At 42.2% G+C, this 19,028-nt stretch overlaps 1 protein-coding gene across 1 annotated transcript in view; it reads left to right on the top strand.

Annotated features, from left to right (window-relative positions):
• Positions 1 to 19,028, top strand: part of Klhl14 (kelch like family member 14) — a 109,292-nt gene that overhangs the window by 14,913 nt on the left and 75,351 nt on the right. Inside the window, exon 3 of the mRNA XM_075969232.1 lies at positions 17,014 to 17,135. Within this exon, the coding sequence (XP_075825347.1) occupies positions 17,014 to 17,135 (122 nt within the window). The remainder of the gene's footprint in view (positions 1 to 17,013; positions 17,136 to 19,028) is intronic.

Consider the following 19,028-nt stretch of genomic DNA (forward strand, 5'->3'; position numbering starts at 1 on the left):
ATGTGGAAGTGTTGTGTACATTGTCCTATAGGCTCCTCTTTGGCACAGGTGACTCTATCAAAAATATTGGTGTTCAGTGTGACCACAAAAACCGTTCATGACCGATGTTGGTATTGTTTGTTGTGTGACTATTCTGGCTTTGATGGTTGGGCCATCGTATTTCTCAAGTGCTAGTCTTAGCTAACTTAGCAAAGCCTTAATTGAAAATTAAATTATTTATCACACAAATCATTTACTTAAATGCCCTTAAAGACGCACAAGTATTTATCCCAACAATATTTGTGGAATCATTATTCTAGAGAAATGAAGCACATTTCTTTGACCGCTGAGATTTATGAGACTCACTCCAGGTTAAGAAGAAATAATGTCAAAAGAAAACAAAATTAAATCCAGATTTTCTGAGTTTAGCAGAGATGCAGAAACATTTCTTGTGGTTACCAACAAAGAAAGGCAAAACACTAAGCTTTTAGTGGTGTCTGACCCCCCTGCTGACAGCCCCACCCCCTACCCCACCCCATCCCGCCCCCATCCCCCACCCCAGTCTACCAAGGCAGGTGCTGAGCTGGAAAATCTAAGTTCACCATAAGAATAGCTTGGCGGCTTCCTCTTTGGTACAGTCTCTGCAAGTTCCTCGGTCCCTCCCTCAGGACAAAAGAATCTGTAGATTTTTAAAAGAAATGACTTTTACTGCTCTTGTTACCTGAGGTACTGTAGTACCACTGTGACTGGAGTCTGTGAGAATATCAGGGCAAGGCATTTTATGAGGCTTAGGAGGTTTAGTGATAATATTTCTAGACGGAGCAATTTCTGTTTTGATGATGAATTGTTATGAACAAATAATTTTGTTTTCTGTTAAAATGCACACTCTAACATTAGAAGAATGGGGTGTTGATCAGTTTGTAGAGTACGTGCCTATTATGCACGGGGTTGGCCCCCAGAGTCACATACATCAGGCATGGTCCCCACATCTGTAATCCCAGACTAGAGAAGTAAAGGCAGGAAGATCAGAAGTTCAAGGTCATCCTTTACTACCTACAAAAATAAAATGTCAAGGCCAGCCTGGGCTATATGAAACCCTGCCTCAAGATAGATAGATAGATAGATAGATAGATAGATAGATAGATAGATAGATAGATAGACAGATAATAGATAGATAATAGATAGATAGATAGATAGATAGATAGATAGATAGATAGATAGATAGATAGATAGATGATAGAGAGATAGAGATAGATAGATAGATGATAGAGAGATAGAGAGATAATAGATGATAGATTTTTTTTTTTAAAAAATGGTACTGGAGGCTACTTTCATAGTTCTGAGTTTGAGATGTTGGGAAATTACAATTTAAATATGATATGTTGGGAAATTACAATTTAAATATTCTTTATCTGGACATTCAAGGGAAAAAGTATTCATTAAAAGTAAATGATGACAGTTTTTTATATTACCTACATATGCTAAGGAAGCAACTAATCTGTAAATAAGTCAGGTTTTGCTATTTTAATGGTTTTGTAGTTGGTTTGAAGGGTGGGGTTCGTTGTTTATTCAGTCTGTAGGGAACAGCGGTCCAGCCTGGACAGAGGTTGTAGAGACATTGCCCAATTCCAGATAGAATGCCTAGAATCATGAAAAGCCCTAACTCAGCACTCAGGCCTTCAAGGAATGAAAACAGAAGACAGGAGAAAGCAAATGCTACAAAACAAAATATTTAAACACCATTTTTAATGCATTGGAAGAAATTCGGGGCTGAGATTTCTCTAGAACTAGGGAGTGGCAGGCAGAGGTAGGAGGAGAAAGATTAATGAAACTGGATTCCTAGGAAGGCGCAATTCCCTGTGCAGCAAAGAACTGTGGATCATAGGGTCTCACAGAGATTGAAGTGGCCTGCGTGACTCTGCACTAAGTACTCTGCAAATATGTTATGGTTGTTCAGCTTGGTGCTTTCGTGGGACTCCTAACAGTGAGAGTGGGGGTGTCTCTTGTCTCTCTTGGGAACCTTTCCCTCCTACTGCGATGCCTAGCCTAGTCTTGTTATGAGAGTTTGTGCCTAGTCTTACTGTAACTTGTTATGTTGTGTTCAGTTGATATCCTTGGTAGGCCTGCTCTTTTCTAAAGAGAAATGGAGGAGAAGTGGATTTGGGGAAGGGAGTGGGCCTGGGAGGAATGAGAGAAGAGAAACTGCAATTAGGATGTGTATGAGAGAATAATAATAATAAAGATAAATATAAAAAAGAAAAGAGCCCTGGCACCTTCCATCAGTGCAACCAAACTATAGTCCAAGGGCCAGAAAAAATAGTGTCCTATAAAAAATCTAAAGATTTTTTTTTTAAAGAATACTTTGAGTTTTTTCAAGGAAATTTCAGCCACAGTTAGGGTTTAAGAATCATTTAAAATTTCTGAAATCGCAAAGAAATCCATGTGTACCTTTAAAAGGTACTAAGATTCTACCACAAAAGCTTCCATCTGTTTCCCTAGCTTTCCTCTCCTTCCTCACAACATCACCATGGAAACTTATGGCACACACAGCTTCAGGACCTTTGCATGTTCTAGGTGCTCCCTGCACAGTGGGGGTGTCAGGACACGGGGTGTCATGTGGAATAGTCATATGTGAAATCAGCCATATGTATTTCATCTGGAGGGACCTTCTCACAAGTCTGCTCCCAAAACTGAGGATGAGACTCATTCACTGGTCCTTGTCAATCCTTTGTGTGGATGGAGAGTTCTTTCAGGGAGGGCTGTATTAGCCAGTTTGGTCTGCCATAACTTAGCATCACGGATTGGACAACTGGAAGCTGCATGCTCAGAGCCAAGTACCACCAGGGCTAGTTTGGGGTGAGCCTCCCTTCCTAATCTGAAATCTCCTCTGTTCCTTATGTGATTCCTCTGTGTTTCATAAAGTCTCTTCTCATTTTTCTTATCAAAAAAGTAGTTCTGTTAGATCAGGGTTTCCCCTTAGGAAGGCATTAAACAAGTTTGCTTCCTTAAAGACTGACAAGTAAGTCACATTTGGGTTTAGGATTAGAATGTCTGAATTCGAAGGAGACACAATTCAGTTCATCACAGATGCCAAAACTAAGACACAGGAGAGAAAACAAGCTGGCTCAGCAGCAATTCCCCCAAAGTCTCCTACCACCTCCCATAATGTAATATTAGAACGGGGGAAATGTAGCTCCCTTTATCCACCCCAGAAAACCAGTAAAAACCAGTTGTTCCCTTAAGCAGCAACCCAAAACTTCCAGTAGTAAAATACATCTTCTCCAATCCCAACCCAGACTCTAAACAAATTGTCACCTGGAATGGGGACCTTTAATAAAAACCTCTGGTGAGGGGGCTGGAGAGATGGCTCAGCGATTAAGAGCACGGGCTGCTCTTCCAGAGGTCCTGAGTTCAATTCCCAGCAACCACATGGTGGCTCACAACCATCTGTAATTTGATCAGGTTCCCTCTTCTGGTCTGCAGACAGAACACTGTATACATAATAAATAAATAAAATTTAAAAAAAAACAAAAAAAAAACCTCTGGTGATTTTTGCTGCCAGTAGACTGAATCACACTGAAAAAAACCACAGGGCTGAAATAATTTGTGGCTCTTTTCCATCTCTCTGTAGAAAAAAGGAACAATAGTTATTTATTGAAAGATGTGTGGGGGACAAATCTGTATGGAATTTGTATCTTAAAATTCTGACTTATTAACATGAGAAAAAAGGGAATTAGTCCTAGAGAAAGTTTTGAAATTATTAGTCCTCAGGGAATTTACTGCCTAGTGATGAAATTTCCAGTACCTGCTGCCCTCAAGCATTTGGGGATAATTCAAGCCTCACAGCAGAGTGTCCACAATTCAGTTTTAGCATCTATAGTAAACTTTGTCAGTATAATTTGTTTCCACGAGTCAGGGTTCTGATGGTTGGGACTCAAAGGCCCTTGGGAATGTCCTTCCAGAGGGGCTCATGGGAGGTCTCCTAGATAGCAGTCTTTCAGCTAGGGTTCTCTTTGGCACCACCACCCTTCTGGGGTTAGTGAAACAGCAAAGAACTGGCTCCCTATAGGGAAAGAAAGGAAAGGGGGAAGATAAGAGATTGCTATTTCACTCAGAGCAGCAGGGTGTCCCTGAGCTGGATCCCAGGAGCCACACCTCATTGTGCCTGCAGCACACCCACCCGCTCCGCTCCCTCCCTGGTGACAGATCTTCCTCAAATAAGAACATCACCTTCCTTCGCTTTAGCCCTAGGATGGTTTCACAGAATCACCTCCCCGCCCTGCAAAAACACCCTGGGCCTCTTTAGACAATGCCAGTCCAACTCACAGACATCTCTGCCTTGTGAATTCCAGGGAAAGCCTGGAGTCAACATAGCCAGTTACTAACTAACTTTCCTTGCTCTCTCCCTGAACGGCTACTCCACCAGTGATTCTCCAGCTGGAAAGAGCTGCGTGGTAGGAGGCTGCTGGCTCCAGTGCCTCTGAGCCAGCTTCAGGGTTTCCCAGGAGGAAGGTCTCTCTGGAGTTATAGTCATGGAGGAAATTGGGCTTCAGATCACACAGTGAGGTCTGACCATATTTTGTTATAACATTGATTTTGACTCAGACTCCCAGAGACATGTTAGTGGGATATACTCAATCCTGACCTTGACTTCTCCTTATTATTCCATAATCTTGCATCTTTCTGCACCTTTTTGTATGCACCAGCTACCAAACCTTCTTAAGTTCAGAAAGTCCGTCATGTTTCTTTTGAAAGACAAACAGACAGGAGCAAAAGAGCACGAGAGAAATCTCAGTAGCAAGATTTGTTCTTGGGAGGACACATAGTCTAATCACTGAACTTTCTTTGAGTTTTAAATCCAGGCATTAGGAGTGCCTCGCTGGTGTGAGAGCCAAGTTCATTTCCTTTTGTCTGTAAACTCCAAAGACCTTGAGGTCTCCTTCATGAGTCTGTGTAGAATCTCTTCTCTCAGACAAGACCTTTCTCTTCTTGCATAAGAACTGAAAGTTAGTAGTAAGTTCTTTGCCAATGAGTAGGGAGATCTTGCCTTGTAAATAGGAGGGTTGAGCTGAGAGCACGTGCTTGCAATGCAGCTTCCTACCAGGGATGTGGGGAGGATTAGTGGGATATTTTTTTTCCTGTTGCAACTGAGGCACTAAGCATGGGGTACTGTAATTCAGAGGGCACAGTTAACCAAGGGAAGGAGCCGCTTCTGGTTCACAAAAGGCTGAGAGGATGGTTCAGTAGGTACAAGCTTGCCTTACAAACCTGGGAACCTGAGCTTGAGCCCCAGATCCAGAATCTACCTAAGAACAGTCTGCTTGGTGGCGTGCTTGTAATCACAGCACTGGGGAGGGAGAGACAGGAGGATCCCTGAGGCTTGCTGACTAGCAATTAGCTTAGTTGGTGAGCTTCAAGCCAATGAGAAACCCTGTCTCACTGGAAGTGAACCATGCTCCTTCGGGTGACACCTAAGGTTGTCTTCCAGCCTCCACAGTCAGGAGCACACATGCGCGCACACACACACACACACACACACACACACACACACACACACCACAATTAAAACTAAACCAATCAGTAAAAGACAAAATACAAATATAAAATAAGGATTTTTGGGGGGGGTGGGGAGGAGGGTCCGAATGCATAAGAAAGCAGTTTGCTCGAAGTTGGATGGAGCATGGGATCTGAGGCTCTCTCCAGGCGGAATTGCCCTGACCTTGAGGACTGGGATTAAGTCAGGCTAGGGACTCCACTTCACAGGCTCAGATGAAGGCCTTAAGTCCGTCCCGTCCCATCTGCCTCCGCTGTCATTAGCCAGCGTGCAGGTTTGGCGTGCATGTTGAAGGACACAGTCCTTCTGGGATGGGTATGTGTCAGGGACAGTGGTGGCAATGCCTGTGAGCTAAAGGGGGCCAAAGGGAAGAGTCAAAGAACACAGAAGGGGGGTCAGCCATATAAGCAATGTGCACAGCTATAACAAGTAAGGAGCTGATCTGTGTCACGTACACCTATAATCCCAGCTCTTGGGGCTGAGGCAAGATCAGAGACCAATTTAAGCTATGTTGAGAGATCCTATCAAAAAAAAAAAACCTACGGTACGTGCCGTGCAGGCACACAGCACTGGGTTCAGTCCCCACTGCTGCTTAAAACTGGGCATGATAGTGCAAGCCCATAAACCCAGCAGTAGGGTTGTGGTGGGAGGAGGATCAGGTCAAATGCATCTGCAGCTCTGCAGCAGCTATGAGTCCAACCTGGGCTACATAAGACCCTGTCTCAAAAAAACAAAACCCTAAAGGTAGTGGGGCTCTCGTGATTTTACCCGTTAAAAGTGCAGAGTTGGAACACTGACTAGGTTTCAGAACTCTGGTTTTAATGTCCTGGCTTCTAGTTCTTACCCTGCTGCTGGTGAGAAGTGAGATAATTCTGGGTGGTATTCGAGAAAACTTTTAACAGTAGCTGTGTACTGATGTTCTTTGGCATCAAAGCATGTGATCTTATAATCACAACTGCTCAAAACAATACTTCTTACTACTGGTTATATAGCAGGATCACCCAGGAAAATATTTTCATATAGAAACAAACACCAACAATGACAAAATGACATTGGGTCCTACAGCAGGAATGAGATGCCCCTACCTTAGATGTTTTCTTAAAGTTTTAACCTTCACTGGGAAGGATTATGGTAGGCCAGGAGGATGGTTTTAAAGTATTGTTTAGATGAACTATATACTATAGGATATATATGACTTAAATATATCGTACATATAGTATGCGCATCCTGTGTGATGCTGATAACTGAAATTTGTTTGGTCCCGCACTGTCCTGAGTAACTCTCATTCTGTGAGACAAAACTGAACCAAAGTAAAGAAAAGAAATTATAGGGACAGTGGTGCATGCAAGAGGAAGGAGGATCAGGCATGCAAGGCTATTCTTGTCTAAATAACAACTTTGAGGCTATCCTGGGCTATATTTTGAATGAATACTGAGAACTCAAGAACAATCGCAGTGGGTTTTTGATCCTACTGCACGTACTGGCTTTGGGGGAGCCTAGGCAGTTTGGATGCTCACCTTACTAGACCTGGAAGGAGGTGGGAGGTCCTTGGGCTTCCCACAGGTCAGGGAACCCTGATTGCTCTTCGAGCAGATGAGGGAGGATGACTTGATCGGGGGGAGGGGGAGGGAAATGGGAGGCGGTTGCGGGGAGGAGGCAGAAATCCTAAATAAATAAATAAAAATTAAAAAAAAAAACAAAACCACCACCACCAACAACAACAGCAACAAAATCTCAGCAAAACTCAAAGATAAAGAATACTGGAGAGAAGGGCAAATGTTTAAAAACAAACAAGCAAGCAAGCAAAAACTTGTAAGGTGTGGTCATGACAACAGCAACTGTTTGCTCCTTCACTAGTAGCAATAAAATTAGGGACACTTTATGGAAATGCTTAATAAGGGACTGAAGTGGAATCAGGAATCAGTCAATGTGACTGCTAGGTTTCTGCTGAGATAGGCAACTTAAAAACAAGAAAACTCAGTAGGCTTCAGCCATCCAGAGTTTTCCTCCGGGAGGCTGCCCATTGTAACCAGAAGCACATGTCCAAAGCAGTTGCTTGCCTAGTAAAACAGGAAGAAGCCGGTGTCTTATGTTCCCAGCCAAAACACAACCATAATGACCTAAAACCTCCCACTAAGCCCCACCTCCAGGAGATTCCAAAACTCTCCAACAGCTCCTAGCAAAGGATCGAGTGTTTGGCACTTGGGCCTCTGAACCTACATTTCACACGCAAACTGTTCTTTCTTCACCCTGATTTCCTTCCTGTCACTTGCCCTTTAGATATCCTCCTCCATTGCCTTCCATTCAGTCGATACTAAAGCAGGTGAAAAGCCAAAGATATAATCAACCTAATGTGCTTCTGACTAAAATGTACAGGGGACTTCTGTTTGCCCGATTCATTCTTGTATCCGGCACAGTGTAGCTTCACGCTCACAACGGCATCTCTGCAACACCTTCTGGGTGCTGTATCCTCTGCTTTTGAGTATAGCCGGCAATGTTCTCAGCCCGCAGAGTCACGGCTCCCACACTTCCTTACATCCTAAGAAGTCTAGATCATGCACAGTACTAAGGCTTCTCTGGTAAGGGTGACTCTAAAGCAGAGGGAGGGAAGCCAAGACACCGCTGTCACCCCGGAGTCACAGGAGAGCTTTGGGAGAAAACCCTGGGGACACGCCGGTGTGAGATGGGACATGGAAAAGGTGCCCACACCCCTTCCTCTATTCTTTGGTCTGTTAAATGGGGATAATGGCACTGTGTTCGCCTACCTTAGAGAGACATTATCAGCTCTATTTAAAGGCTCTTCCCATGGAAGCTGCTGTGTAATTACCAAGAGCAGCTATGATAAAGAAACCTAAATACAACGGCGAATCAGCTGGAACCAATTCTCAGGGGAGTTTACTTCTCTGGAAATTTTTAAGAAAAGTGTAGCAGCTGCTCTTTGGGGAGTGCTGAGCCCCATTCCAGGTTTATGTTTCTGGAAAGCTAGCCGATTTTTGAAGCTCCCTCTTGCCCAAGGTCTCAGGGTCTTCCTTTGCCTGCCTTCCCTTATAGGTCTAAGTGATTTCCATCCGGTTACCTTTTCACTTCTGATTTTTTTATTTTTTCACATCTTGACTCACACCGTCTCTTGTAATGAAAATAGATTTCAAGCAAGGCATTCACCTACAGGATAGGAAAAGAGAGAAAACATAGATATTGCAACCCAATGGGGAAATACACACCTCAGAGACGGTGGGTGATGGTCATCTATGATAGTTCTGAAGAGGATTGAGGACTGGGACAGTGGCTGGTGGGTAAAGTACTTGCTGACCAAGTGAGGACCTGGTTCTAATCATAAATCGCCCTTTAAAAGCCAGACAGAGTGGCACTGTTGGTAATCCCAGCATCCCTATGGTAAGACGTGAGGCAGAGATGCCAGGCAGCTAGCTGAACACAGCCAGCAAACACCAACAACGAGACCCTGTTCTGAAGGAGGGGGAAGGAGAGGACTGATGCACAGATGGCCTCCCAAGCTTTGCACACCTTCACACACCAGCTGTGCTGTGCACACACCTGCACACACAAGACCACAAACATACATACACACATACTGCACATACAACTTTAAAAGAGGGCTGAAGTAATCGATCATTCATGTCAAGCTGTGCCAAGATTCACAGACAAACTATGGATCCCGTGGGGTCAGAAGGGCAAAGAAACAAGGACCCTGCTCTGACTTGCCGGAGATAACTACTCCAATAGAAAGGAGTTGGTGCCAGTTCACTGGAAAGAAGGGGTACAGAGCCGGTGAGATGACTCAGGAGCTGACAGCTCCTGCTGTCAAGCTCGAGAATGATGACCTGAGTTGGATCCCCAGTGATGGAAGGAGAGAACATATTCCTACGAGTGCATACCATCACAAGGCATCCCCACGCATACACATGCAAAATAAATAAATGAATGTCATTTAAAAAATCAAAAGAAATGACAGATGAAAACCCAAAGAATATGGTAAGTGATTAGAAGAGTCATGGGCAAATTAAAAATTGTTGACTTAGCTATCCTGAGTTCATGGACTACCATTATAGAGAGGCCTGCCTACTAAGGAAGTATGCAAATTGGATATATGAATAATATCTAGGTGAGCATCACTGTTAGAAGCTCATTGGTTTTATATTTTGGTTAATCTTGCATATGAATTGTTAACTATTCTGCTTATTTCTAAATAGTGCAATATATAGTATATGAAAGGCTCAGCAATAAAAACCCCAGGATTCAGATGTTGTTTTCACATCAGAGCTCTGTAAGGTTAAAAATTATGCATAATAATAATAGCCATCATTTATCAGTTGATCACTGTGGGAACTACATGAATATTTTTTGTATATAATCTAGATGTCAACTAAGAGGCTTCCCAGGCTGGTAAGATTGCTACAAACCTCATCCAATCTTATGACTTGTAGAAATGGATTAGGTCGATTAAATGTTTGTGTCCCTGTACCTTCAAAATTCCTACATGAAACTTTATCTCCCATCATGACTGCCCTTTGGGTATGGGGTCTGTGAGTTGAGTCATTAGGGTGTATGTGTGTGATGTAATTAGTGGACTCTACAGAGGAGACAGGGAAAAGATTGCTTTCTCCTCCCATCCCCAAGTCCTCCCACTTCCTGAGGAACAAACAAAAGGTTGGCCACATCAGCTAACATTTTCATCTTCTCAGTCTCCAGGCTGAAACATAGAAAGATCTGTCTTTCATCCAAAGGTGATTTTGTTATACAGCCTGAACTAATTCAGATACCCATTCTCATCCCTGTGGGTTTTGGAGACAGTGTTTTCTTGCCCCCACCAGGTCTTCCCATACATTTCTGCCAAATTTACAGGCAAAAACTGCTTTAAGAAAAGCCTCAGCCTCCAGTGGGTGTGGTCTGGACCACTGAAATTTGAAGATCATGGAAATCGTCACAAGTTCCTTCCATCTTTTCCAACCTCTCATTACTGGGTTTGTTTCCTCTCTTCACAAGGCAAAGACGTTCCTTTTTTAAGGTGTTATTCGCTAAGGGACAGGCTTTCGTTATAAGTAGTGACCATTTACTGTCTCATCCCACCTGGATGGCTTCTCTGACCCTTGTAACATTGTTGTTAGCAGACAGGGGGCATCCAAGACCAGGAGTCAGTTTAAAGCTAGAAGCATCACACACGGCAGAAAGAGAACCCACGTGTAGCTTGGACTGATCCTTTACTCAAACTTAATTCTACCTTTTAAAGATGGGATAGCAACTATCTCATCTCATTTAGATTGCCCCTCCAAAATGTCTTGCTCTTTGTCTAAAAAAGAAAAAAAAACCTACATACCTTTCAATATTTGTAGGGAATTACAAAGCAAACTTCTCAATGATATATAACATTCCAGAAGGCATAGTAGAATAATTTAATAGTAGTTTATTAGTAGTAATATTTTCAAATAATTAAAATAATCTAAACAGGACTGAGGTAGTAAGTCAGTGAGTAAAAAAATAGCTTACTGAGCAAAAGTAATGTACTGAGTTCAAATCCCCAGAACCCATGTAAAGCCCAGGTACAGTAGTGTGTACGTGCAATCCCAGTGTTTCTGTGGCAAAACTGGAAGCAGAGAGCGCAGAATCCCCAAAATCTTGAAGACCAGCAGTGAACAACAAAGAGACCTGAGACCCTGACTAAAATTAGCTAGAAGGTGAAGACTGACAATGGAGGCCTGGCAGTGACCTCCAGGGGAGTGCAAGGCTCTGGCACTTCTAGGAGTCTGATTTGGTGGAGATGTCAAACACTCAAATGACACACAGGGGTTGTTTATATTGATGATGACAAAGACACCAAACGCTGCTTTGCGTGAATATTCCTTACAGCTGGGTGTCCTGGCGCACATTGCTAAATCCCAGCACTCCAGAGGCAGAAGCAGGCAGATCTCTGTGACTCTGAGCTCAGAGCCTGGTCTACAGAGAGAGTTTCAGCACAGGTATGGCTATATAGAGAGGCCTTGTCTTTAAAAGCCTAAATAAATAAATATTTAGTACAAATGGCAGAAGTAAGTTTAGGGTCATTTAATGAATTGTTGAAAATTCTATCCAATCCTAAATTCATTTAATGGATTTATTTGTGAAACTTGAGCTAGCAACTCAAACAGCAATTTTCAACATCAAACACTCCAACACAATCCAATCCAAAGTTATACCAATTAGAAAGTCTATGTTTCCCATAATTAAGTCATAACATTTCTATAAAAACATAAAAATTTGCACATGGAGAAAATGCTATATTTCTTAATACTCAGTAGCCATCTCTGAGCTGAGGCGTGCAGGCAGGTGCTGTGTAGCATGATAAAATACACAGTACAAAGTGCACACATCCTGTGTCCAGAACGAGCGCTGCAGTGAGGTCACTCCATGCAACATGGGCAAACACTGCCCAAAATGCCAGGAATTCTTTACAAATTTGATTTTAATTAATTTTTGGTCATTGTAGACTCAGAAACCTTTTACTGTTGCCAAATTTTTAAAAAGAAGTTGTACTCTAGAACATCTATGAGGGTTTTTCAACATGGAGGATGTGTGAAATTAATGCTCCCACTACTTTCAACAAGACAGTGGATTGAAAAGGAAGGTCTATTTTGTTATAAATTTCTAAACAGCTAAAAAAAATCACTTATTAAAAAAATAAGGGTTGGAGAGACGGCTCTAGCAGTTCAGAGAGCTTACTATTCTTGCAGGAGACCAGGGATTGGCTGTTGGCACACACACAGGGCAGCTCACAACTGCTAGTAACTAGATTTCCAATGAATCTGACACTCTCTTCTAAATTCTGCAGGCACCAGGAGCCCATGTGATACACATGCAAACATTAAGGCAAAATATCACACACATAAAATAGAAATGAATACTTTTTTTAAAAAGTACATTTCTGCATCATGTTGAGAGCCAAACCAAGTCAGTAGCCTTGAGTCTGGATGTGTAGGCGTTAAGATCTTCACAAAGTCTGATGTCTTAGTTACTTTGCTATTGCTCTGAAGAGACACCATGACCAAGGAAAACATTAAAAAGAAAAGTTGTATTGGGGACATCACGATGGGGACCATGACAGCAAACAGGCAGGCATGGTGCTAGAACAGTCACTAAGCTTCCATGTTGAGACAACATGCACCAGGCAGAGAGAGAACCAAATGAAATGCTTTGGGTTTTTGAAATCTTCAAATTCTATCCCCAGTGTCACACCTCCTTCAACAAGGTCACACCTCCTTCAACAAGGTCACACCTCCTTCAACAAGGTCACACCTCCTTCAACAAGGCCACACCTCCTAATCTTTCCCAAATAGTTCTGCCAACTAGAGATTAAGCATTCAAATATATGGGCCTATGAAGTCCATTTGCATTTAAACCACCACAACTGAGAAACACTATATTTTTTATTTTTATGTGTATGAGTATTTACCTGTGTGTGTGTGAACACGCGCGCATGCATGTGTGCACACACGTATGTACACACGCTACAAACATGTCTGGACCCCTGTGAGGCCAGAAGAAGCCATTGGGTCCTCTGGAGTTATAGACAATTGTAAACCAACATGTGAGTACTGGGACCTGAACCTGAATCCTTTGCAAGAGTAGCAATTGCTTTTAACTACTGAGCAATCTACCCAGTCCCATATTACTGGATTTTTAAAAAAGGTTTCATTCCATGGAGTCAAAGCTCTATGAATTGCAAACTGAAAATTTCTACTATGAAGCTAAGATGTTTAAGCCCCTTGGGTAATCCTGAGGACCTTTTAAACTTGGGTATCACTAAACTTATATCCTCTATGTTTTCTTCCAATTTCATGATTTAATCCTTTGTATGACTCTGCAGATGCCTTGTTTTACAAACATGAAAACTATATAGCATCTATGAAAAAAATTGTCCAAATGCCTATAAACCTGATGAATTTTTTTTTACAGATTAAAATTCTTCTAGTATTCTTAGAAACTTTTTCCCATGTATCCTGAACCAGATCACTTTATCTGGCCTGTTTCCCAATTATGAAAGTTCCAAATCACTGAGATATAAATAAATGAGACTTTACCACACTCAGAACACCAGTATGATGAAAAATCTGTTTACAACAGGAGGTTCTAGGTCATCTTTCAATCATTCATCCCCTGAACCAAAGTAGGTATGCAGGAGAGTGCACACGCACACGCACACCCAGACGTGACACATGGTAAATGTGTAGTCACTGAGCCAGAATGAAGGAGACCTTCAAATTCCACCTCCTTTTTCACCGTATATTTCTGGCTACAAGAATCAAAGGCATACAAATACTGTTGGCAGGATCTGCCCAAGCTTTCTGTTTATATTTCTCTCATTTCATATCTTTTAAATACTGTATTTTGATCCCGGTGTTGTGAAAGGGAGTAATAAAAAATATTTTTAAATAATAAAATCTATAAACTGAAAGTGTTAATGAAAACTACGCTAACGAGCTAAGACGTATACCAACTTGCCCTATTACGATGTCCTAATTCTTGCAGTAAATCAACACTTTTAGATTTTGCCTGATAAATTTGAACTGCTAGAATTGTTCAGAAAAAGAACAAATCATTGGAATTATTGATACTGGGTAGGACAACTGAGTTACAAGGTTAGAAATGAACTGAATGAACATATAATATGAATATAAATGAATATAAACACAACAGTACAAAAGGTTTGAAAGGTGTCTGTGTCATGGAAGAAAGCTCTACATGACAAACGCAAGTCCTGCCCTCTGGTGGAAAACATGTAACCACTGGAGAAAATGGGGAGTCTTTTCTCCTGCGTAATTGGGTATGGGGATTTGTCTCGTGTTAGGTAGTCTTTCAATGTTACTGGCTGCCAGCCCTTCAGTTGTTTCGTTGTTGACAAGGTTGGAGGCTTTGACCATTCGTCAGCTGTTCAAGACCCCCGGTGGTGAAAGAAAATCTGGTTCTTAGAGAACCAAAGCACCTTGGATGCTTTGAGTAGATGCCTCAAAGGCTCCAGGTTCTCTTCTCATCCTTAATTATGAACCAACAGCGACGCCACCATAAAAAAACAGTAGCGAGATTGGTCCAGAGGAACTGACCTAACCAGGGAATAAGATGACTTTAACAAATAAACATGAGCCAAGCATGTAACTCATTTGCTCATCTATTGATCTTATTTTAAAACAATACTTTAAAACATAAATATAATATATTCAAGCTGGGTATGGTGGCACACGCCTTTAACCCCAGCACTTGGAAAGCAGAGGCAGACCTCTGTGAGTTTGAGGCTAACCTGTTCTATAAAGTGAGTTCCAGGACAATCAAGGCTGGCATACAAAGAAACCCTGTCTTGAAAATATGTTTTTCTTCATATATATATATTATAAATATAATATGTACAATATGCATATAATAAATATATTTAGCCTTACTAATTTTTTTTTAGCAAACCCTGATTCCCATAGCTCTTTCTTCCATGTCAGCTACGTGTAAACCGGTCCTATCTGGACCCTGACAGCATGTATGCAGTTGATACTAAGACAGCCACACAATGTGACTTCCACTCACCACAATGCCTTTATGAATTTACATGCGCCAAACTGCTTTCATCATGACTTCTCTCACACAAATAGAATGCTTGGTCGTCTGGGCCTCAAGTAGCAGTTTAAAGAAGATAAAAAGAAACATCTATCAATTTTGTGATCATGCATTTACAAAACTAAATGGCACAGGAATTACATGTGCGTTACATCCAAATAAAAAAGAAGGATGTTTGATGCAGATATTCGTTTGTCTCACATGTCACTGATGACTGAAATTCCTAACATCGGTCATCTTAGTTACTGTCTTCTCTTTGTGTGTGCCAGCGAGCGGTCTAGAAGACATCAGGGTGCAGTCCGGATGTGTATTCGCTTTGAAGAAATTGACTCCGTGCGCTTCTAATTTTGCTCAACTATATCCACAGGATGGGGAAAAAGGAGTGTTTCAAGCTGCCAAATGTGTGGCTCATCTATCTGTTGGTACAGCTCCCTCTGTCGATGGCTAGCAGTGTAGTTCCTCCAAGAGGTACCATCCCTGCTGAGGCATCCATACTCGGTGCACTCAATTCATCCAAAGGCACCAGAGTTTCATTAAAGGAATTCTCTTGTTCCCTTCCTTCATATGGAAATGTCATTAACCGCATTAAGTTAACTCTCTGAGTATTAGGTTTCTAACCGACACAGAGAGCTTCTGCCGGGGGCCTATTTCACCAGGCCTCACGGATTCTGAGTCATGTCATCGGTTGCGTTTAGATTTAAAAAGAACTCCTTTGTATCTGTTGACTTTCTTCTTCAATCATGGCTGTTCCATTTCTTTCACAGCCAACCACCTTGAGTCTTTCAGGTAAATGAAAAGTTCAATTATATGTAAAGTGAGTGTTAAATCAGCAGGCCCCTTGTGGGGGTCTGGGCATTCTCTCCCTGCTTCAGTGGCAAGTGTGCTCAATCCATTACTGTTGCCGAGGATTGTACATCCATCAGGTCATGTGGGCCGGCCAGGGTGCATCTTAGAGCTTTTACTGCATATGAGACATTGCAGGCCTGTTCTCAGGAACTGCCAGGCAGACTGGGAATCACAGTCACGGTTAATAGCAGCGAATTGCCAGCTCTTGATGGGTGGGTAGTCACTCCTTTCAGTGGTTGCCCCCTGGGGGAGAAGGTAGAAAAACAGAGGGAGGGAATTAGACTGACTTTGCACAGCTGAGCAGGTTCATGCCGCTGGATCAGTGGCAAGCATTGGCAGGGCTCCACTCTGGGGAGGCTCACGACGACATCACAGTCTCATTTTACCAATTGGTGCTGCTGTATTACCAGTGGAGCACAGGGGGGGAGCAAAGGGGAGGGCGAGCTGAAGTGGGGGGATGGGTGGAGGCAGAAGTCTAGGCTAAATTAAACAAACAAACAAAACAAAAAGGCATGCTCAGACGGGTCCACAGACCCCAGTTAGCCCCCTGTTAATTGTACAAAACTGGTCTCTGAAGTTCCCTGGGTGATTAAAGGGTAGACTCCCAAACTCTCTGCATAACCTTAATTTTTTTCAAGGTTCTTTGAGTGGAGAATGGCTTATAATAATGATTTTGACTAATACATTTTTTGACATGCAACTTTAATGCTTAGCCCGAGTACAACTCTAGAGCATTTCATGTGTACTCAGCTGTAAAGAGCGATGATTTAAAGGGCTAATATAAGGGAAAGGTCGTTCTAGAATGAACCTCTAACAAATTGCATAAAGGAAGCTTATTATTCCATGAGTATAGGGATATGAAGCTCTTCCGATCATTTTTCTGCTTGATTCAAAAAGAATTGTTGAGATATGAATGGGAGAAGAAGGAAAAATGAAACAGAAAATGCACAAGCAAGGAACATTCTTTTGATGGTTATGATTCTGGTGCCACCTAAAAGACTCTACAATAATGTGCTTATTCATCTCCTCTTTTGTTTTGGGTGAAGAATTCGCTCTAACAAGAAAATGCTGCTGTTGGTTGGAGGGTTGCCTCCCGGACCGGACCGGCTCCCGAGTAATCTGGTCCAGTATTACGATGACGAAAAGAAGACATGGAAAATACTCACAAGTGAGTGCCCTCATTTATTTCCTTGCCTGTTTATCTCAGGCTGGAGTTGTCATGGTGAATTAAAAAACGCAGTTAATCAAATCAGACACTGTATTGATCTTCTACCCTTTGGTGGTTTGTTTGTATATCATGGGAGATTTAGAGTAAAAGACTAAATTAACATTGCCTAGGTGGCCAATTTGGTAGTTGAACAGGCCCAAATTAAAGTTGGCCTGGTTTGTGTTTCTCTGTGTGTTGGGATGGGTGGGGGCGGGTCAGGGAGCAGAAATCTTTCCCTAGAAATGCTTCAGCTAGAGTTTTTGTTGTCATTGATTCAAAACTGAAAGGTTGTTTCGTATAAACACGAATACGTTTTCTCATGCCAAAATGGTAGGTATTTTAGTTCATTATCTCTGTAACCAACATTCGTTTGCTTTTTAAGCATCCTTGCCCAGCTTTAGTCTGGAGGACCAGGTATTTCCAGAAATGGCCTCCTTAAGCTGTGCCAAAGCTTGATAGACAGATATATTCATGGCTTCCCTCAGCTGCATTAAACTATGCTTGCGAACGTCCAGGCAAGGCTCTCCTCTCCTTAAAGGGTGATTGTGTTTTACAGCAGAACTCTTGCCTTGGGCACTGAGATTTGGAACATATTGTTGTATCGGTTACAATGCCTGATCTGAAGCAGTCATGGAGTCTAAAGTCATCGTTTCTTGAGAGCAGCAGGCGGCTCACACCAGTCCCCTTGTGGGCACAGTGGCTGCACTGGTCAATAAAACTAAATTTTAACTGTCAAAATTGCCCAGAGCTGTATAGATAAAATAATAAATGAACAATTTTGATCCATGAATCAAAGCCATACATTTAAAACCAACAAAAGTGAAAGTTAGCTTCCCTGTTGTGTATGTCTTTCAAGCGTTTGTGTATTTTAGCAGATTGTTCTTGTAAAATCATTTACTTGGCTCTTCCTGAAAGCCTCTTCAAATAAGAGAAGCGGGAAAAGAGTTTCCCTTAAGAGCAGAATGGGAGTGAAGACATATGGGGTGGAGCTTGAAACAATATACTTAGGAGCTGGCCTTCCCCTCCCCAAAACCTATAGCAGCATGGTGCAGGCGCTGCTTCGAGAAGGCTCCCTGGGCGCCACTATACTATGCCTGTGGTAAGGAAGTAGCTGACAAGAAACAGCAAGATTAAGCAGGAAGAGGAAAAAAATAAGTTAATGAGGTCTTAAAAATCTTTTGATGCTCTTTGGGTGAAAATATCATTTGCCGTGGGTTAGACATCTTAGTGACTGAGCCAGTTGTATTCTAAAGACGCATCGGAAACTAAAGCTAAACTGAATTCAGAGAAGCAGTGCTTTGACAGCACCATTTCTGGTCAACAGAGAACTGGACAGGCGGCATGCCAGCTCAAAGGGCCGATGGGGAAAGGACAAAAGATTTGCAGAGAGACAACTCTAAACACAGCATAAGATTTGAGACACCAAGATCTTTAACTTCACTGATAAAAGCTAGTCATTGACAAACCCATCTGCTTTCCCAACTACTTCCCACTGCACCCAAATGGAGATTTATTGAGGCCCTTCATGCCGGGGGAAAAGGATCTCAAACAGCATCTCCAGAAGGCCTTATGCTTGAACTTTTACATATATTTACTTGTTTGGTGCATGCATGCATGTGTTCATGTGTGTGCGTGTGTGTGTGTGCGTGCATACACCACAGCGTGCACGTGGAAGTCAGCAGATAACTTGAAGGAGTTAGTTTTCTTTTTTGATCATGTGGGTTCTGGGGATCATCAGGCTTGGAAGCAAGTGCCTTCATCCTCTGAACAATTTCATCAGTCCCTTGTCTTTATTTTAAGCTATGCTTAGAGATTGTCAGGTTTCTTACCCAAACTGGGACAGTTTTGAACATA

This window comes from Microtus pennsylvanicus, chromosome 4 (assembly GCF_037038515.1).
Source record: "Microtus pennsylvanicus isolate mMicPen1 chromosome 4, mMicPen1.hap1, whole genome shotgun sequence".
Classification (NCBI taxonomy): domain Eukaryota; kingdom Metazoa; phylum Chordata; class Mammalia; order Rodentia; family Cricetidae; genus Microtus; species Microtus pennsylvanicus.